At 39.7% G+C, this 21,917-nt stretch overlaps 1 protein-coding gene across 7 annotated transcripts in view; it reads left to right on the top strand.

Moving 5' to 3' along the window:
• The window catches only part of ptpn12 (protein tyrosine phosphatase non-receptor type 12), a 57,928-nt gene extending 37,207 nt beyond the window's left edge, over positions 1–20,721 (top strand). For 3 of the 7 annotated variants that reach the window (XM_020599481.1, XM_020599480.1, XM_020599487.1), the window contains 7 exons: positions 186–271; positions 5,507–5,696; positions 6,891–7,836; positions 13,823–13,894; positions 14,951–15,004; positions 17,280–17,363; positions 17,714–20,721. In XM_020599481.1, the coding sequence (XP_020455137.1) occupies positions 186–271; positions 5,507–5,696; positions 6,891–7,836; positions 13,823–13,894; positions 14,951–15,004; positions 17,280–17,363; positions 17,714–17,775 (1,494 nt within the window). In that variant the 3' untranslated portion in view covers positions 17,776–20,721. Of the gene's footprint in view, positions 1–185; positions 272–5,506; positions 5,697–6,890; positions 7,837–13,822; positions 13,895–14,950; positions 15,005–17,279; positions 17,368–17,713 lie in introns of all 7 variants that reach the window. The other 4 variants (XM_020599483.1, XM_020599484.1, XM_020599485.1 and 1 more) reach the window with 4 other exon arrangements.
• Positions 20,722–21,917: the final 1,196 nt, after the last annotated feature.

Raw genomic sequence — 21,917 nt, 5'->3', positions numbered from 1 at the left:
GTTCTGTATGTAAATCTTAATCTGCAAAGTCATTCGTAGCTCCAGCTGTCAGACAAATGTTGCGGAATAAAAAGTACAAGAGTTCTCTGACCAGTTGCAGATAAAAAATATTTTACATTACATGGACTAAAGACAAATGTGATACTTCTTTAATAAACATGTAAAACCCTTGCTTGTCTGTCCAGGATGAAAGCAGCCCAGAGAAAGCAAGCAACCAGTCAGATGATGAGAGATGGGACACACCACCGCCCAAACCTCCCCGCATACGCACGTAAGACTCTTTTCAGGGTTCAAGCCTGTTCATATCTGCTTTCTTGAAGTTATTTGACTCAGTCACTTGAAAAAGGGTGTTATTGAAGAATAAACTGACCCGCACTCATCCCCCACACAGATGAATGAACAGACTCACATAGAAGTGAGCTGTGGGTGTGACGTGACCCATCACTGAACACAGTGGGTGTTTTGTTTTGTAGGAGGAACACACAAAAAATGTTTGTGATGCACACAAGGAAAATGTATTAAACTGACCACACAGAAACAGCAGGCATTGCTTTCACCTCAGTCAGCTGTAACTTTCTGACACGACAGATGCATCTTTCACTGAAGTTAACTTCTGTTTGGCTGGCTGCTGACAACTGTTGTGGCCTGAGGAGGAGCTGTATTTATAGATCATTTTGCAACAGTTAGCAATACTTAGATGGAACATTGTGGGTGTGGTGTATGAATGTTAACACTCTGTAATAATTCTTTTGTATATTACTTGTGTGGTGTAGAAGAGAATTAATTACTGCTTGCAAACCAATGATGGTAAGATGATGTCATGGGGTAGGACTGGATAAGTCTGACTTCTTCCTACTCCATTCAAGCATGTACTAGGTATAAGCAAATTGATATTGGATTAGCATTTGTTGGATATGTGTAAAATTACCGTATGTGTGTTGACATATCAACTGTCTTTACATACTTGAAAGAATAAATAAGTAAAATCAAATCAAAATACTCTGCAACGTGACGGTGTCGAACGCACCACAGCTCTCCGCTATTTGAAGTAAAACTGCTTTATCCACCTCCACCCCCATTGTGAGGATAAATAAATTTTTTAACACACATGCAGGCATGTGGTTTCGAGCTCATACACATTCTGAATCTGACATACTCTATGTGCAAAGACACATACTGTAGAAACCCTCTGTTTTTCTCTATAATTCTTTTTTTTTTGGCAGATTTACTACCTCATCCTTCTCATTCCTTTGTCACCTTATCTTTTTGTCTCTGTTCCCTTTCTTTCTCTCATCTCATTTTTAATTTTGCTATATGTGCCCAGCAGGGCTTGTGCTCCACTTTCCCTCAGCCAGTTCATCTTCAGGCCCTATTTCTGTCTTCTAATGATTTATCCACTGAAGGCACAGCCTGGCTCCCCTGTTAATGCAGCAATACTTAAACTTTACACTAACTTTTTAACCATGCCTTATGGATGCCGTTGCTCAGGGAGTTGCCACAGTACTGTTGCTTTTATGCCTGAGAGTCATCTTGTTGCCAGGAGACACTGTTTCACCTTATTACTTGATGCTAGAAGCACTGTCTGAAAATGCTCAGTTTGACAGCATTTTGTGTGTTAATGTGTACATCACCAGCTCTGTGATTATCCATTTGAGTTAATTTGTATTCACTCCTTGTTTTTGATGTCCACTTTTGCACTGTCATAATTTCAGAAAAATAATTTACTGCATGTCCCTTGTTGCATTGTCCTACTGCACTAAATGTATCATATTCTTGGTTTCCTTCATTTGTCTCCTGGACCAGTCAGTTTCATGGGAAAGCAAACATTTTTCAGAGGTTCTAATTTTGCGATTTGGCTGTAAGTGATTTGTCAACTAAAGTTTATTTCCTGTTCTAAGCAAAACAAGTTTGATCCTGGAAATACTGCCAAAAGCTTTTCCTGGAAGTGGGACAGAGCAAGACTATCAGGAATGTACTGGTGTATCTCACTACTTGTATCGCTCTTAAATTACAGTATGTGTCATTTTAGCTACACTTCATCAGTCATTTTCTACAGAAATAATGTCAAGGCCCAGGTTAAGCCTGAGAGTGTCCTAGTGATGTTTGGAGCTATTTTTACCAACACAGTCCACATTCTGTTGGCATCATCCGAGACCTAAATTTGAATCACTGGTATTGATTGGTCTGGGGGATGTTTTTGATTGTTGTTCTGTGTGATTCTGGGCTGAGGAGCTTCAGGTCTTCACTAGAGGCACCTGAGGCCCTATTATAGAAATTGGCATACATTTCTTGTTGAAACTTGATTGTGTTAGTTAACATCGCAAAGTTGTTAAATCTTATTTTTTTCAGACAGTCAAATAGATAATAATCAGCTCCATAAGGCAGAAATACATATTTGATTAGTGATCAGTGGTCTGAATTTGTGCGGTTTGAGCGTGCGGTTAACAACTTTACTTGGTTATCGGTGTGAATCTGTTCTCTGCACAACCTGAAACCAGGTTCAGGTTATAAGTTCAGCTATAAGTTCTGTCCCCCTCTAGCACATCCCGCCTTCGGTGAACGTACGAGGGCGCATAGTGAACAAGCGCTCTGATTAAAAATGCAGCATCTTCCCTCTGGAGTACATACTGTATGTGGAGGGCACAGTGTGCTTGTCAAGCATGTGTGTTTGAGTTTGTGTAGTTATTTATGAGTGTGGGTGGTGTTATTATATAGATTCCAAGTTCCTGTGAAGGCGTGCATCTGTTTGCACACATGTACCTTTATGTGTAGGAGCATGTGTACATGAGTGCATAATATTTGTGTGTTTAACGTTAGCTCTTAGGTGTGTCGCCATCAGCATGTTATGTTTTGTTACTGTGGCAAAAGTATAAGAATGGTACTGTGTAATTGGTTGTGTGAAGTGTTTCAAACTAGTCCGATTATTAGAGATTCTTAGATTTTAAGGAGAAATGTGGTTCAGACTGCAGAAATATTTGGCACTATATCCAGCCAGGTTCCTCAGAAATATAAACATTTTACACCTCTAAAAATATGTAACGTGATTTTGATAGTAAATTAGTTTGATGTGATGTGGGCAAGTTGTTTTAATAAGGCAGGTAATTCTAGTGTTTTGGTGGAAGCTACACTTGCATCATTTAGCTCAAATATCTAGATGGAAAATGAAGAATGTAGTAATAAAAGAAACAATAAACAAACTATATTTTTTATTGTTTTCACAGAGAGATGGATGTTGGATGTTTACATCACCCAATGTTAACCAATGTACATTTTAAATTGTAGGTCAAAACATTTTAGATTTGAAATATATTTGATGTAGGTTGGTATCAATATTTGGTGGACACACCCACCGGCCACTTTAACGAATAGCACAAATACAGTTAAACAGAGTGATTTGAGGGTAATAGTGAAAATTAATTTCCCCCCTTCAGGGAAAATACTACTACTACTACTTCATGTAAACCCTTATAATATTTGAATGTCTGTTTACATGTCTTAGCGCTGTAGTTGTGTGATGCGTTTTGTGCTTGTGACTTTTATTATTTCCGCTGATGCTGGTTATTTGTTTTGCTGAGACATTTTAGTGTTTGCTTCTGTAACAGCTCAGCTTCCCCTTAGCAGTCATTAAAGTTTCGCCTTATCTTATCTTTGGGGGATGCGGGCCCTGAACAAACTCCGCAGCATCAGAGTGATTCATATCCCCATGGAAACATTCAGCACCAGAGGGAATTATCAGTGTTATTGTTAAAAATATCTTTTGCTTGCTTGGGCAATGAAGATGATATAGAAGAAGAAATTCACATGGGTAATTAATGTTTTCATAGTGGTGGTGTTTAAATAATGTTTATGCCAGAAATCACCAATAAGTCACATGTATGAGACAACTGGAGGTTCTGGTGGTTAGAACAACTCTGCTTAACTAGCTGAACTTCAGCAGGGGCACATGACCTCTGACCTCCCCACCGAGAATCGTAATAAAAGCTGTCTTTCTAGTGTTGTGTGCTTAGCTGCTTGGAGTGATTCTGTGTGAATCTCTGCACGATTTCCATTATTAGTGCCACATTTGATTTAAACTTTCAGAAATTAAGAACACAGAATCATAAATGAACAAAAATACATGTGGCATGTAGTCAGCTCCAACATCGAAGGGTGGCAGTCAGTGCCAGCAGCTATGTGTCATTGTTGAAGCTTTAGGAGGAACCTGTTACAATATGACTGCAACTCCAGAGTTGCTCAAGAAAAGGAAATCCCCGTGCTTCTAACTTGTAGCTTCTCTGTCTTTGATCCACACACATAAAAGCACACACACAGCATCGTGTGCAATCAGCCCTTTGTTAGCTCTTGGTTTAGTCATGTGCTCTTGATTTAGCACACCACAACATCCTTTCATGGCTCTTTCTGTGTGTATGTATATATTTGTGTGTTAATGTAAATGTATATTCAGTGGAGTGGAACAATATCTTAATACATAAGTTTCCACTGGTGTGTGGCGAGCTTTGTTACAACCTCAGTATCCTGTATGACATGCACACCTACACTGCCTGTTCCTATAGGTGTGTTTGCAAGTAGGTTACTAGTACATTGTCAATGTACACAGTATTGTAAATAAGGCATGCATTTGTTAAAAAATGTTTGTTATAATCTTCTGTCACTCTAAAACAAACTAAAGATGGCTTCTTGTATACTTTGGTAGCTGAAAAGAGAGTCAAATATTGTCTTTATTGAAGCACTAAACCTCTTGCCATGGACCAATAGTGCCAGTAGTCAATAGGTTGCTGCTTAGAAAACAATACAGTACAATAGAATAGAAACAGGATAAACCCTCTAGAGCTGATTCAATGTCTGTTTTCAGTCTATGTCACATCAACAGAACATAACTTTAAATCCACACTGTATGGATTGAGAGCTATGACAGTGAAAATCTAAAGTACCATTAATTTGTCTCAGACATATTATGTGCATACTGCTAAACATTTTGAAATTCTGCCATCTAGTGGCGGAAACTAAATGGAAACTGCCCTTGATTGTTTTATTCATGAAATGAAGTTGAGTTAATTTCATCATATTCTTTTTATTATTGCTTTTTAGATACATAATCATTTAAACATGGATGTCCAAATGTCTGAAAGATGTCTGGCCAGTATGATGAAATGATTGCTTGTCATTTTGAAGTCGTCTGAACCAAAAGGGTTTTTAAAAATTTTGTTTAAGGCTCTTTCAAGCCTGTTTGTTTTTATATTAATGCAAATGATCCAGGTTTTTACTTTAGCATTAAACAGTTTGTATTTAACTGCAATATGTTTGCATAAATATGAATACATTTTTCTCTGTGAATGTATGGTTCCCTCTATGAGTTTTGTGGTTTTAATTATAGCACTTTTGCTATATTTTGAAGTTATGGCATCTCATTAGAAAACATTAAACGTCTGTCTCTTTCCCACTCAGCAAAAAGTATTGCTTTAGCTCCGCTGTCAACTCAGCTCCCTCTCTTTTTCCTTCTCTCTAGTTCCCACACAGAGGGTGATGTGAAGGAGGAGATTCTTCAGCCCCCAGAACCTCACCCCGTACCACCCATTTTGACCCCCTCTCCCCCCTCAGCTTTCCCCACTGTCACCAACGTACGACAGGACAATGACCGCTATCACCCCAAACCTCTCATACACATCCTGGCTAGTACACATCACAATGTGACAGAGGTGAGCTGGCATATGCAGTAGTAGAATAATACAGCTTAAAAGTACAGAATTGTTATTTTTGCATATGTGTATATTAACTCTGTTGTCTATGTATGTAACTGTGCAGCACACATCTTCATTTCTTTGAGGTTTTCAGATTTTTTTTGTTCATGGCAAGTCTTTCCGTCTTTGGACCTGTATAGCCTGTTGTAGGTTTTGTGTTTTACAGACACCCCTATCCAGAGTAACTTAAAATATTCCTCAGTAGTCATGTGAGAGGTTGACAAGTGCAGAGGTTAGAAGAGAAGATAGTGTAGTTATTGGAGATGTCCTGTTGGGAGGTCTTACTGCCATTGTGTCTAGCCACAAAATACATTTTTATTTACTTTTCTTTTTGGTACCTTAGCAGAGAGTATCTTTTTACAACAGTATAGAGCATCAACAGATGAGGGACATAGAAATAGGTTTTCCATCATAGGCACCTACCAAAATGTGTCACACAGAGTAACACTGAAAAGGGGTTCACCATTTGTTTCCACTACGGTGTGCCTGCTTTGGAGGTGTGTTCTGGGAGCTAAATTTTTGTATCCCTCAGGTGGTAGTACTAAAATCAAGTACTAGGAATGCGAGGGGGAGGCTGTGCGTGTGTGCAGAGTTGCCGCCCGTGATTGGTTAAATGTCCATATTGTCACATCTCAAGCATTAGCATTCCAAGCACTTTATGTAAACAAACAGCTGACTGCATGTGTGAGAGAGGATCAGCCCCTCCCTCCTCTAAACAGAGGCTGACAGAGAGAAAATACAGTCGAAAAACAAAGCAGGATGGTCTGCATCAGCCCCGGAGGCTATTCTTGATGATGGTTAAGGGAAGTATGGGCTATACCGCTCGTTCTGATAGTGGAAATGCAGCAAGAGAGGCATGGCATGTGACAGAAGTCCCTGACTAAGTCTAAGCCCATTGTTTATGTGGAACTTGATAACAGGACACTTGTGCTTTGATTTGCACAATACATTCACTCATCGGTGATCAGATTTCGAGTACTATAAAATGAACCACTTTGAGCAAATTCTTGTTGAGTTAATGTATATTTCGCAGGAAGTTTTGTTTTTGGTCTTCTTTCATGCCACAGCAATAAAAATATTTGGGAGACTTATTGGGGTTTCTGGATAAAACTGCATTTTTAAAAGGGTAACTGAACTTCTTTTTCCTTTCAGAATAAAGACATGGACCAGCAGCAGAACCAGTCTGATCCCAGTCCAGACAAGGAGACCAGTCCATCAGAGCAGAAAGACAAAGATCTACAAAGTCAAAAACAACAAACCCAGGTCTCAAATCTGGATCTGAACGACAACTACAACAACAAATCGTCCTCAGCATCAACAAAATCAGAATCAGGCCAAAGCCAGACCCAGACTTCCTGCTCCCCAGCCTCTCCGGTTGTTGAATGTTCTGGTGCTCCTCGGATTGAGAGGAAGCTCAGCATTGAGATTAAAAAAGTGCCGTTGCAGGAAGGACCTCGTAGCTTCGACACTTCATCCTCGATTAGTGTAGCAGGTGGGCATGGCAGCAGTTCAGTAAATAGCACGAGTGTGCTACATAGATCCCACGCCTTCAAAGCTCGCACTGGCCAATCCCTGCTGACATCTAGCTCCTCGCTGTCGGAGGACTCGGGCACAGAGGGAGTAGCAGGTGGGGAGAGTCATGCAGACAGAGGCATTCTAGCCAGACCAAACCACCTCCCCGTGAAGAGTGGAGAGAAGGGGGAAGCACAGGGAGGGGAGAGAGGGGAGATGAAAGCTGGCCATGCAACTTGGGCTCAACCTTGCAACACACTGGAAAAACAGTTCCCAAAGACCTCCTCTTCTTCTTCTTCCTCGGAACGCGCCGCTGCATCCTCATCCTCCTCCTCTCACCTCTCCTCCTCCTCCACTCCTGTTAGGACTGCCCTGAGTTTCACAAACCCCCTGCACTCCGATAATTCAGATGAGGAGGGGGATGGAGAGATGTTTGGAGGAAAGGAGGGTTATTGTACTAATATATCCACAGCAACCACCATGGTAGCTGCAGTTCCTCATCATGGAGACCAGCAGCCACTCAGGAAGGTGTTGCCCATGTTGATCGCAGGGCAGGGCTCTTCATTACCTTCTGCAGCCATAGAAAGTATGTCAATCATCATCTTTAACTGAATGAGTGGATCTAAGTCCTTTAACTAACTGGGTGCTTTCCTGTCAGATTCAAAAATATCTATAAAGGTAGCCAGATGAATAGACATCCTGCTAACTTCATACAGAAATTTTCTGAACTTAATACCTAACTAAACACTACAGTTCAGTTTAGCTTATGTCTCAGGGCTCTAGTTAAGTTCTCCTTTGAACACTGAAGGTAAAGGCACTGATTAAGTATGACAACCTGTCTTTATTATCCACACTTAAATACTGTATGCTTATGCTTAGGGAAATCATGTGGTAGAGCCATTTCAGGGTCAGTAAGGAGACAGGTCTCAGACAGACCACATGCTATTGACAAGCTCTATCTGTCAACGCACACTCTGTGTTACACTGAACTTACTGATGGGGAAAGTCACGACGCAGAGAGAGAGAAACAGGAGACATGAATCAAAGGAATAAGAAAAAGCAGGGTGACATAGAGGGACCAAAAGAGTGAGTGGATTTTTTTCCAGTGAGTCTCATATAAAACTTGACAGTATGACTAATTGGTTGGTTTGTGAGGAATGCTGCAAATGTTAACAGGCCAACATGTGTCAAAACAACTTTTCTTTCTCTTTCAGCTTGTGTGTGTTTGTCTAAGTGAATGAGTTTGCAAATGGGGGATGAAAGAAATTCTGTTTAGTGTGTTTTTGTTTCAGTGCGCTTGTGTGACAGCATAGAACCGTGTGTGCATGTTGGATGGTGAAGGATCAACACTGCATGATACCGATAAAGACACTTTAGCTACTTTTGTGCATGTTTGGCTGAATAGGGTGGGATAACACTGTTTGCTGTGCCTGCATCAGTATGGCTGCACTGTCATGGTGGCAGTGATGAGGTTTTGATCTTCTCGGCTGTAGGGAACATTATCCCTTCACCTTTGATTTCAAAATCATGAGATTCTGAAATCAGTTTTTTGCTGAGATTGCAGCTGAAATGGAATGGAGTGGATTGAAGTGGACTTTGGCTTGGGACAGTTTTGATCTTGAATGAGCTCTGGTTTAAAAAAAACTGCATTGGTAGATATTTGGATGAAACCATGAGGAGGCATGATGTGTATCAGTTGACTGACTTGAAATGAAGTTAGTGTCTCTAATTTTTGGTATATTGTGTATATGTCGGCATCATTAGCATTTCAATTTTGTACCTTTGTATTGAATTATTCTGGTTGTGATTTACAGTCATTCCGACTACATTGTTAGTGTTTTGTTGTCCACTTAGTTGAAACCAGCACATTTTCCTGGATTAGCAAATGCAGTCATTTTGCTCAATTTTCTAAGTTTTGCTCCATTTTAGTCCAGGCCACATGGTTTGTTTATGTCGGACACAACACAGTAGTTCATGTAGCATTTTAGTGAGACATTGTTCAAATTTATGCCATCAACACAGCTATAAAAGTATGGAGTTTGTTCAAAGTGTAATGTGTAATTTCTCGTTTCACATATAACTCATGGTTACCTTATAACATTATCTGTGTCAAGTGCCATATTAACATTGATGTGATAGTGACCAGAACAATTAGTACTGTATCAGTATTACTGGGAAAAAAACATTCCTTTTTATAATTTGCATGTGTTACTGCTTTAGGAAGGAAAAAGGACCCTTGTCGCTGCAATGCCATCGAAAACCACAGGCTCTATAGGCTATATCCTGTACACATTAATATTAATGCTGAGCTGCCTGACTGCTGAGTCTGCCTCTGGCTGTAGTTACCACATATGACCTAGTTTAATAGATAGGAGGGACAAGGAGGAGCCGAAAGGAAGAGGAGGGGTTACCGCCTGAGTTTGTTTTGATTCTCACTCACACTCTGATGGTCAAAAGTTTGAGGGTGAAAATTAGCTAGAGGGGCTTTAAGTTCCACAACAACATTTAGTCAGTGACAGGAAAGTAACATTTGTAAGACTTTTACGGGATGTCAGGTCTATCTGAACTGCCCTTTTACTCCAGGTCAACAGCTACGTACAGTCAAATCTAATTTATGTAGCCCAAATTTACCTCCAGGGGCCTTACAGTTTGTATAGAATGCTGAGCTGCCTGACTGCTGAGTCTGCCTCTGGCTGTAGTTACCACATATGACCTAGTTTAATAGATAGGAGGGACAAGGAGGAGCCGAAAGGAAGAGGAGGGGTTACCGCCTGAGTTTGTTTTGATTCTCACTCACACTCTGATGGTCAAAAGTTTGAGGGTGAAAATTAGCTAGAGGGGCTTTAAGTTCCACAACAACATTTAGTCAGTGACAGGAAAGTAACATTTGTAAGACTTTTACGGGATGTCAGGTCTATCTGAACTGCCCTTTTACTCCAGGTCAACAGCTACGTACAGTCAAATCTAATTTATGTAGCCCAAATTTACCTCCAGGGGCCTTACAGTTTATATAGAATCCATCATAATTTGGAAAATATATATAAGTGGGGATATGTGTGTGAGGTGTACACAAATACAGCAGCCTGTTTTCAAGCTGTTAAAGGTTGTGTTGTTAGATAAAACAGAGAAATTCACACATTCATAACTCAGTGAAATTTTTATTTTATTTAAAATTCTAGAGGGCAACATTTTAGCATAACCTGCATTCCTCAGCATCCATAGACAATGTAGGGTTTTATGCATTATTTGGGCTAACGTTGTTATTCTTCATTTATGCTACATAAAATGTAAATGTTGTAGCAGCCATTAAAATGTCTGGCAACTTGCATCATGCTCTCCTCAGTTCATACCAATATTTAGGAGTAATTGCAGAAATATTTACCTCCCAGTCCTGAAGTGGATTGTTTTTGGTCTGCTTGGCTTTCTGACACACTATCTGTTTGGGCTGTGGTGGCGCTTTTGTAGTCGGTTATGAAAAGCTAACAGCTGCCGTGCGACTGGTTGCAAGAATCGAACGAGTTTGATGAATTGCTGCTTTGTAGCTGGTCAAAAGAAAGCTGGTGGCTGCTTGGTTTGCTGGTTGCACTATTGCTTAAATTATTTTGCAAAGTTCATATAATTTAGTGCATTTCAGATTCCTTTACAAGTCCAGTGGCAAAGTAATGACAGAAGAGTTATAAAAAGCAAAACAATAAGAGACCAATAAATCAAATGTGTAAAACACTACAAATATGCTATACTGTATAAGATTAAAATAAAAAGAGACATTAATTAGATATAAAACAGTCCAAGCATAAACTATGCTTTGCTACTAATGTAATGAGCCTTTCAATAATAAACACAAAATTATTAGCAGTAACTGAATATTATGCACTCACTTGTAATTCACAGTTGTCACATTCGTTCAAGCCATTCAAATGTCCTAAGCAGCCTGTGCTTGCAACATGAACCATATTGGCTAACTGCCTTGAAAATCCTCATTATTAATTTAACTTATCTTTGAGGCTGGAATTAGTAATTGCATTGTTAACAACCCCAGACTAGATGCTGAACAGAAATATAATGTTGTCTTTGTTGGCTTTTTCACTCATCATTAGGGGGACATTAACCTGCTGTACAGTCACTTAATGTTTTTCCTGAAAATGGTGCAAAACTTGATTAACTAGCATTTAACTCTGGCCATCATTTAGACTAATGGTATTCTAATCAAGACTGTTTTATGTGCTTTCCTAGGTCAGTCTGAAATCCAGTAGGAAAAACACCCAGCTTCAGATGAGTCATTTACAGTGCTTAGCAGCTCCTGAGACATGGAATAACTAATGGGCTCATAAAAATGGGGGGTAGTGTTTGAGGTAGAAGAGAGTATAAAAGTGTTCACTTAAAATCATCAAATATGATACAGTGATGATCAAATAAAACCAAGTCAGCTATAGTTTGTTTAAAATATAGATGGAAAAAAAATCACTTACTAATACAGTACAACTTGTGCTGTTAATGTGAAGGACTAACAGTAAAATCCCAGAGACATAGATCGTCACTACTATCGAATAAGGCTAATGTTTTATATTGGCTGCATTATAAGATAATAACTTATCAAAGGCAGTATCTCAACCCTTCAGAGGCCCCGAGTAAATTTCAGTCTAGACGAATGGGAGAAGTTTTAATTAAGGGATCAAGCTTCCTTGAGAGTGGTACATCTGAGTGTAGCCACAATGAAAGTCTTTTAATCTCATAATTGGTAATAAGGTCATTAAAACAAAATATCTACTTGGATATTGGCCTTGCATTAAAAATAATCTATTCTTATCTGAACTGTTTAACAGATTTAAGGTAGTTTTCTATCAAGAAGAACCACTAAAAGTTACTGTCATGCTCCATAGATTTAAGGTATTGTAGCAGTGTTGTCAGGCTCAAATAATTGTATTTTAGGAACCACTAAACAGTCACTGAATTACATAAGAGTCTCAGTCAATCCTTACTGGACTATATGGGGATAGGAAGCAAGAGAATTTTTATTATCAGGGATGTAGGTATAATCCCTGATTTAACAGGGGTATCTGTGGAGCTTTGGCAGACCAGTTCTACTGAGTTTGTACTGAACCAGCTGGAGCTCACCACAAGACCTTCTTGTTCTCATTACATGTCTCCTTGCATTGTTTAACAGGCTGCAGCGGGAACTTATTGTAATGGTAATGACCCATGGGTAATTTTCCAAAGCAACATAGAAAGACAAGATGGAGATTGTTAAACAAGGCTCAGTTTGAAGAGGATAAGATCAGGAGAATGTCATGAAATATAATCATGACTGTCTGCAGCATGTCAGTGATTTAACTCCATCTGTCTTTGCAGAAAGGCCAAATGTATATTAATAGTGTTTGAGGAGTGTGTGAAACAAGGCTGCCCAGCTCTCAAAGATGAAAGTAGTGCAGAATGTAGCCTCATAACAAATGAGTCCATGTTCAGTTTTACAGGGCCTTACTAAAATGATCATTTTCTATTACAGTATTGCCAAGCCAGTGTATGAATTCTTACTATATTAATATATTCAGAATATCAATAATGAATAAAACAAAATAAAAACAGGTCGTGCAACTAATATTTAACATTCATTTTCTACCGCTTAGTCCCTGAAAGGGGTTGCGGGAGCCAATCCCGGCTGGCAATCAGGCGAAGGCAGGGTACACCCTGGACAGGTCGCCAATCCATCGCAGGGCTAACACATAAACGAACAACCACACACACGCACACTCCTATGGGCAATTTAGAGACACCAATCAACCTAAGCTGCATGTCTTTGGACTGGAAGCCGGAGTACCCGGAGAGAACCCACGCAAGCACAGGGAGAACATGCAAACTCCACACAGAAAGGTTCCGGGTGGGGCCCGAACCTGGAACCTTCTCGCTGTGAGGCAACAGTGCTGCCCCTTAATATATTTATTTTGTATTTAGTGTTAATATTTAACACTAAATACAAAATAAATATATTGTGTTAGAATACAAGAAAAATAAGCATATTATTACCGTACTTTCCAGACTATAAGCCGCTACTTTTGTTGCTTCATGCACACACCCTCATCATGGACAACACATGACGAAATGCATATGATGCCGCTTCAAGTTACAGGCGATTGATCTGGCTGTCAAAATATCTCATGTTACAACGTGGACACCTGCGGCTATGTACAAAATGTTTTTTCGTCTTACATTTAGTGGGTGCAGCTTATAGTCCGGAAATTACGGTATTGTAAACATATTATTCTTCTAGAAGCAGATGCTTTCTAAAGTAAACCTATGGCAAATCATGACAAAATAACAAAACGTAGTCAAATAAGTGTCTACATTGTTTTAAATCTCTCTTACAAGATGACTTATTAATGTCAAATCCTTTTTTGTAATGAAGTGGTTTTCAGTCTCTTTGTGTACCTCATTTACTTGGTAAAAGGAATCAAGCAAGCACGTGTTTCAGTATTCAAACTTTCTTTGTCTCACTGTCATTTGACTGCTGATCTCTTGTATTACTTCTTGGGCAGTAATTACAATGGCTTCTCATTTAACCTCTGACCTTAACCCAGACTGCTGGGACAGCGATGACTCCCCTCCCCCCCTCCCTGAGAGAACCCCTGAGTCCTTCGTACTGGCCACAGGTGCGTTTGCATTGGTCAAGATTCACAGTTGTGTTTGCAGTGCTGTGGATTCACTCGGTCAGTGACCGGATCCATATCAGGTGTAATTTTGTAGCTCCAACATGTCACTGGTTGCCTCATTTAAAGGTGAATGGATCAGTGAAAATGAGTGATGGGAAGAAGGAGATGATGCTTGTTGTGTTTGGAAACATCAGCAGTGGATGTTGACACAGCTGGTAGCCTCTGATGTGAGTTGAAATAGGAGGGGCATCATTTTCTGTTCCTAGTTTATCTGGCAGCTTACAATTTATGAACAGTTCGGGACTCACACACAAGGACACATGGCAGGTGTAAGGCCTGGAACCTTTTTCACAGGCTACTCTCTTTAATAACTCCGCCACCTGGTTGTCTTCTGCTGTTTTCTTGTTTCCTGTGCAGCATGAACATCAAAATATTCAACCACAATAGAGCACATGATGGAAGATAAAACATTTGTGTTCAAAATGAACACATTGCTTCTGTGAGAGGCTCTATCAGTCTTAAAACACTAGGAGGCAGTATTGGCTATTTCACACCTGCAGCAGAGGTGCTTTTATGAATATCTTTGAAATGCTTTTGATTTAGGAATTGAAGCACAGATAAACCAAAATTAATGCTGGACAAGGAATGAAAGGAAGCAGGAAATGACAGGCTTTAAAATCTTGATTAATCTGTGAAGAATCATAGCTCACCTGTGTTCACCGGTTCATTATGTTTTAAAGAAAGATCAGTTTTTGTTACATCTTGCACAACTGAACATAATCCTTTGAGGTTCAACGTGGAGGTTGTTCTCCTTGCTGGGTGTCTGAAAGATGAAGGAAGGGTTTGGTTAAAGGTTAAGTGATGATGTGATATCAGGAAAGGTGCTGTAGAGCATAGTAAGCTTGAAAGGAAATGTATGACTGTCTCTGTGTGTGTGTGTGTGTGTGTGTGTGTGTGTGTGTCTATTTGTGCTGAATGTGTGCATGTCTTAATACTTTGTCATCATTTGTTTTTTATTTGCTTAATTGACTTTCATTCATTCTCTTGCTCTGTCAGATCCTTTGGAAGTGAGAACATCAGCCTCAGCTGAATGGAGTGGTTCACACAAAGGTACGGATATTAACAGTGTAACTGTCTGTTTACGTGTGGGTTGGCAGGTGCAGAGGTAGACACCTGCTTTTGATTACTGTTTGTCCTTGTTTATGTGGCATTCACAGTAGTTTTACAAAGTAGCGGAGGAAGCAGACCTTCAGTGTTTTACAAATTAGCCTGGGTGTGATAAGAATGTCAGCATTTGTCAAAAGGGCAGTGGGAGACTGAGCAAAGAGAGAAGAAAAGATGCAAAAAGGGGGACAAAGATAGAATATGTCTATAGAGAGTTGAAATGAAAAGTGTGTGCATATGCTTATCCAGGCTGAGGATCATGTGATGATAGTTACTGCCAATTTACTGCTTCAGTAGTTTCAGTGCAAATATATGCATGCGTATGACAGAGGGGGAATAATCAAAAGGGAATAACAGTTTGACTGGAGTTCTGTAATGATCTTTTTTTTCACTAGCTATGAATATAAATTAACAGGCATATTTAAAAAGAACAACAGGGCTGTGGATTAATTTTATTTGCTGAAAGGCTTTAAATGGTATAAAATATATACATGCAAATTGCAAGTGTCTGTCAGTCTCCAACCTAGATTATCTTAATTCTCTGTCATAGACCTCCATTGTTGTTCATAAATGATTAAAAACGCATCACTAAAACACAATGCTCCACTTAGTGACATACACTGAACAAAATTATAAACGCAACATTTTTGTTTGCCCCCATTTTTCATGAGCTGAAAAAGATCTACGACTTGTTATATGTACACAAAAGGCCTATTTTTCCCAAATATTGTTTACAAATCTGTCTAAATTTGTGTTAGTGAGCACTTCTCCTTTGCCGAGATAATGCCATAAGCCGTCTCCAAAGGCATTTCAGAGTACTGGGCAGTACATCCAACCAGCCTCACAACCGCAGACCATGTGTAACCGCACCAGCCCAGGACCTGCACATCCAGCATCTTCACCTCCAAGATCATCTGAGACCAGTCTCCCGGACAGATGCTGCAACGATCAGTTTGCTTAACCAAAGAGTTTCTGCGCAAACTGTCAGAAACCGTCTCAGGGAAGCTCATCTGCATGCTCGTCGTCCTCAATGGGGTCTCGACCTGACTACAGTTCGTCATCGTAACCGACTTGAGTGGGCAAATGCTCACATTCGATGGCGTCTGGCACTTTGGAGAGGTGTTCTCTTCACAGATGAATCCCGGTTTTCACTGTACAGGGCAGATGGCAGACAGCGTGTATCGCGTCATGTGGGTGAGCGGTTTGCTGATGTCAACGTTGTGGATCGAATGGCCCATGGTGGTGGTGGGGTTATGGTATGGGCAGGTGTATGTTATGGACAACAAACACAGGTGCATTTTATTGATGGCATTTTGAATGCACAGAGATACTGTGACGAGATCCTGAGGCCCATCGTGTTCCAGTTCCTGCCAATATCCAGCAACTTCGCACAGCCATTGAAGAGGAGTGGACCAACATTCCACAGGCCACAATCAACAACCTGATCAACTCTATGCGAAGGAGATGTGCTGCACTGCGTGAGGCAAATGGTGGTCACACCAGATACTGACTGGTTTTCGGACCCTCCCTGGACCCCCTCAATACAGTAAAACTGCACATTTTAGAGTGGCCTTTTATTGTGGCCAGCCTAAGGCACACCTGTAATAATCATCTCGGCAAAGGAGAAGTGCTCACTAACACAGATTTAGACAGGTTTGTGAACAATATTTGAGAGAAATAGGACTTTTGTGTACATAGAACAAGTCGTAGATCTTTGCGTTCAGCTCATGAAAAATGGGTGCAATCGCAAAAGTGTACCGTTTATAATTTTGTTCAGTGTATTTCCTCATTATGAAACACAAATACCCTAATATTTGTTAAGACTATCCAGTGATCTTGTGCATGGGCAGTTGACTCTTGCTTACTTCTGGCTGTTTGGAGTTTTTGGGGCAACATATATATAAAAAAAATAAATAAAATTATGGCCTACAAGTGTGTTTATCTGAGCCTGAGGCCTACATGTGTTAAATCAGCCAGTGGCAAATGGTGTAACATTAATACATAAAGAGAAATCAAGTCATTAAATGACCTGTAAGCAAGAAACTTTGATCCAAAGTTTATTATTTTCAGTACAAACTGAAGTCAGATGGCAATAATGAAATAATAAATGAGTTTGTCTTATATCCCTGAAACTACAGTATTACACAGCACCTTCTAAGCACTTACACCACCAATATTCACACAGTGTTTCCACCCTGTTAATCTTTGTGCCTGTGTCCACTTGTGTCAGACTGCGTCAAGAAAACCTCTCCAGCTGACCCTGCATCTGCTGGCACTACAGCAACAGACAGCAAAGCAGACCTGGGTGGGTAAGTCTGCTGTCTTCCCTCCTCTAGAGGTTTTGTCAGTAACCTTGGCTTTGTTTCTCTGACTAGACCCTCCCTGTTGGAGGACCTCAAGTATTACTGGCACTAGTAATGATTTTTCAGTCTCTCTGCAAAAGGTTTTGCTGACACACCTGATTTCTTTTAATATCCTTTTTATGTGTGGCATTGCTTCTGCTTATTGGGAAAATGCCTTTGGGCTACATATGCAGAAAATGTTTGATGGTTTCGAGACCAGACCAGAACTGAAGGGACACTTTCCTTCTGGTAGGAATTTTCTGGATGTATTTTATTTAGTTCAAACCAAGCTAAGAATTCCCTCTTCTTTCAGGGTTCGGTAACCGCTGCGTTCAGCCCAAAGGCCCCCGAGACCCCCCTCTGGAGTGGACATGATGGACCTACCCATCTGCTCGTCCACCAACAGTGTTCTTAGATGGACTATACCGATCTCACCTGGCTGGTCCAAACCATGCTGATAGATGCTACACAGACAGACAGACAGACAGACAGCGCATTTTTACATAGAGAAACCTTCAAGTGTAACTCTGTGCCAACAGCTGGTGAAGGCTGAGCTTCTCCTCCTCCTCTTCTTCCTCCTCTTCCTCAGTCAAAGTGCCACTGTGCAAATCAGAAGAACACTTCCTGATCCAGGTGGCTTGTCCATTTTAGTACAAACATTCTTCAACATGCTAATTTTAAAGGTTTCGACTTTTCTAGATGCTGGACCTTGGATCAGTCACCTGGCTTCCCTTTTAATGGTTAAAGGATAATTCCTGTTTTTCCATGTTTTTTTGGTGAATAGAAATAGTTGGAAATGAAAACTGGCTGGCTAAATGAAGAGAAATATAGATTTGACCTTTACAAAGAGTGTTCTTCTTACGGAATACTTTTTATACCAAATGAGAAAAAGTCCATTTTTTTTGTCTTAAATCAGGAATTATCTTTAATCAGAAAAGAGGATTCCTGAGTTTCAACTAAACTCCTAGAAGGTGTCTGTTTCCTCCTACTATGAACAACAATCTTCAAAGTGAACCTTGATAATCTGTTGCCCATAATGCAACCCTTTCTCTTGGTTATGTGCAGGTTGCCACGGTGCTCTCTTTCTTTTTCTGTATTTCTATCTGCTCTCCCTATGTGTGTGTGCTGGTTGCTGCATAACAAAGGATCAATCATAGAAACACTGAGACTAGAGCTGACTCACCAACATTCACCTCTTTCTCACTTCCTGTTTTTCCTGTAAGATTTGTTCCTGTGCTAGCTGCAGTAATGTCAGCTCTGGTACTTTATATTTCTGTGCTGACCTCCCTGTTTCCCAGAGTCATGGACTGACAAAGTTTAGTCATTGCTGTCATCAGTAGCTGCCATGTTGTCCAGAATCCTGCTCTGTCGCTTTTAAAGCAATAGTTTAGCATTTTTGGAAATATCATTATTGCTGTTTTTGTGAAGAGTTAGATGAGAAGACTGATGATAAATATGAATACGGACTGGAAAAAAGAATGTAAAGCTGAGACCTTGAAAACTGAAACTGAGTTGATGCAACATGCTGATGATCTCAAATTACGAGTTGTACCGGGATTTATTATTCTCCCTCTTATTTCCTTTTTGTCTCTGATTGATCTCATCTCACTCTGCCTTTGGGAATCCTGACTTTCAGGTTGGAACCACTGGCTTAAAAATAACAGACCACTTTTTAATGCTACACCAGAAATGTTCCTATTTCCAGTCACAGCAGAGTTAACAAACATTGAAGCACATCAGTGATGACCCAACTTGTCAGCACTGTGACTCTGGCTCTCACTGCTGGGACCATGAGCCGGCCTTAGTCTGCCTCTCAGAAAAGACAACCAATGACAGGCGTCTTCTTATTGGGTTTTTGGCTACTCTTGGTCTTTACTATTTGAGACTCATAAAACCTGTTTATTTCTTTTTCTGTTGTTATCCTTTTGTTTTTGTTCTCATTCTCTATCTGGTTGGTGAGGTCCCAAGATGAATGACCAAGCACGTTTTTGTTATAGCAGCCATTTTACTCATGATAAACCTCAGTGTTTGTGAATGTTACACACCATCTGAAACTTTTATGGGACCTGACAGATTCATAGAAAACCTGCACCGTTCCTCTTCAAATCTGACTTGTTTGTCATCTGACAGCCAAATCATACCTCACCTGCTTCTCTATGTGTGAGACAATGAGACAACAGAAGCTAGGGACCCAGGACTACTCCTAATTTTTTCTGTTCACTGCTAACTTCTCATTCATTACCATAACTATACAGTATATAATTTTTAAGAAAGATAAAGAACTGTACAGAGCAGTTTAGGTATATATTTCTTTTTTGGCTATCTTTTGAATATTCTTAACAGAAGATGTAAGAAAGTCAGTGCATGATGTTAATTCCTCTCCCCTACATAGTGTTTCCCTTCAAACTGTAAATTATTCAGGGTTTTGTTTTTTTTATGTTTGAATTATATGCTTAAAAGATTTTTTGGCAGAGGAAAGCATAGACTGCCAGCTGGCCCCCTTTCAGGTGGCTACAATAGGCTCCAGATAAGATTGTAATAATATTAATGATGATGATAATATTAATTGTTTTTGTAAACAGTATTTTAAAAGTTATTTTTGTATACACAGTTGTTTGTTGCATCACAAGCTCCCTGCTCCCCCTTCAAACCCCTACTTCTCTTCTTATGTACTCCCTTCACCTCTACATCTTTTTAGTTTTTATTCATCTTTCACACTCTTTGGCTCCTTTTTCTGTCTCTCAGCTTGGTCTTTCAGTGCAAAATATGCAACAGAGATGACTCTCCTGCTCTGGACCAGGAGAGTCTCCATTGTTTCCCTTCTTTCACCTCGTTCTTATTTCCACTTCTGCCTTCTGTCTTTTGTTTTCCACCCTCGTTTCTGCCTCTTTGTCAAAAGGCATTAATTTTTAACATGTCCACTCACTTAATTATCTCTTAACTTGGTGGTTCAAAGCAACATAATACACCCATAAACAGACTCATCAATGTGTTGAGAAAATGCATTCTCTAACTTTTTTGTAATTTCTCGTTTTGTTTTCCTCAGCCTTCATTTCTGCTTATCCACCACATAACCTTCTCTCTATCCCCCATCACATGCCTCAATTTTCAAAAAAGCCCACCTGTGCCTTTAAGAGAGCCTGCCCTCCCATTATTCCTTCTCTTCTAATCATCATTAGTAGCGTGAGTGAGAGCATTGTGATTTGCTGCTGAATGCTCATCACCTCCTGTGGGACTCTCATTCAGCCACATACCATCCCCCTGCTGTCACACACAAATTGTCTGTATGTTGCAGAAATCAATCAGTAAAAATGAACATAAGTGAAGACACGCTTCTTTTTCTTTATTATGGGGCTTAAATATGTGGAGTGGAAATGTTTGTGTGCGTGTGTGTGTCTGTGTGTGTGTGTGTGTGCGTGCGTGCATTTATTTATGTGGACCAGTTGAGTGGTTAATTGACTGACCTGTGTCTGAAGCCACAAGAATTAAAATCATTTAATTTTGACCCTCATTGCCTCACATCTCTGCACAGATAATCTGATAATGTCAAGAATGACCGATCTAAAAATGAACCTCTAGATATTGTCAGTTTGTATGTACTGTATGTGTGTGTGAGATCACACCTGGAGAATCTGCTGAACACATGCGCGCACACACACACTAATATAACAATTAATAATCAGCACGTGGTAAAAACATGTTTGTTTGCCGTTTTGCACAGAAACCTTGAGGGTTTTGCATTTGTATTCACCTGCACAAAGAGACAGGCACAGCAGATGGGCACATGTACTGTAATTATTTTTTGGTGATCTCATGTAGCCAAGGCTTATTTGTGATTAATTATACAAACATGCTCAATATAATATTTCATGTGTAATTAATACAGCAGGTGTGGTTTAGGTAGGTTTATTGTTTTTATATAAGTTATCTTTGATTGTAGTTAAGTACAATAGCACTTCTTAAAACAATGGTGCTTTAAGCCACAGACATATCTTAAAATTGTGCACTAGGATGTTAGCCGAGAAGTCTAATGCATGAGAAGTCTACAGAAAAAAACCCTCACTTTAAAGTTTAAATCTTGCTGAAATTACTTTTCCATTATCTTTCAACTTAAGAAATACAACAAAAATCATAGTTTTGAACAGCTCTACCAAAGTTGTAGATGACTGCCTGTAGAGAGAAAGTAGAACTGCATTATGTTAACTTCCAATTTGTAGTACAGTAACATTATGGTACATTCAGCTACTCAATTTACAGACTGTATCTCGTTTTATACTGTATACAGTTGCAATAAAAAGTAATGGCACTGTTTGCACTTTCCTGGTTTTCTCCATAAATTGGTCATGAAATGTGACCTGATCTTCACCAAAGTCACAAATATAAACAATATTTATAAGCTGATATAACACAGTCATGATCTTTTGTGTCTTTATTGAACACACCCATAAAACATACAAAGTGATAGTAAAAGAAATAATTTCAACATGGGGCTTCTGATGTCACTAAATGTAAACTGG

The sequence above is a fragment of the Monopterus albus genome, unplaced genomic scaffold (genome assembly GCF_001952655.1).
Source record: "Monopterus albus unplaced genomic scaffold, M_albus_1.0 scaffold41.1, whole genome shotgun sequence".
Lineage (NCBI taxonomy): Eukaryota > Metazoa > Chordata > Actinopteri > Synbranchiformes > Synbranchidae > Monopterus > Monopterus albus.
Note: the sequence above shows the minus strand (reverse complement) of the source record. Positions and strands in the feature narration are given on the sequence as shown.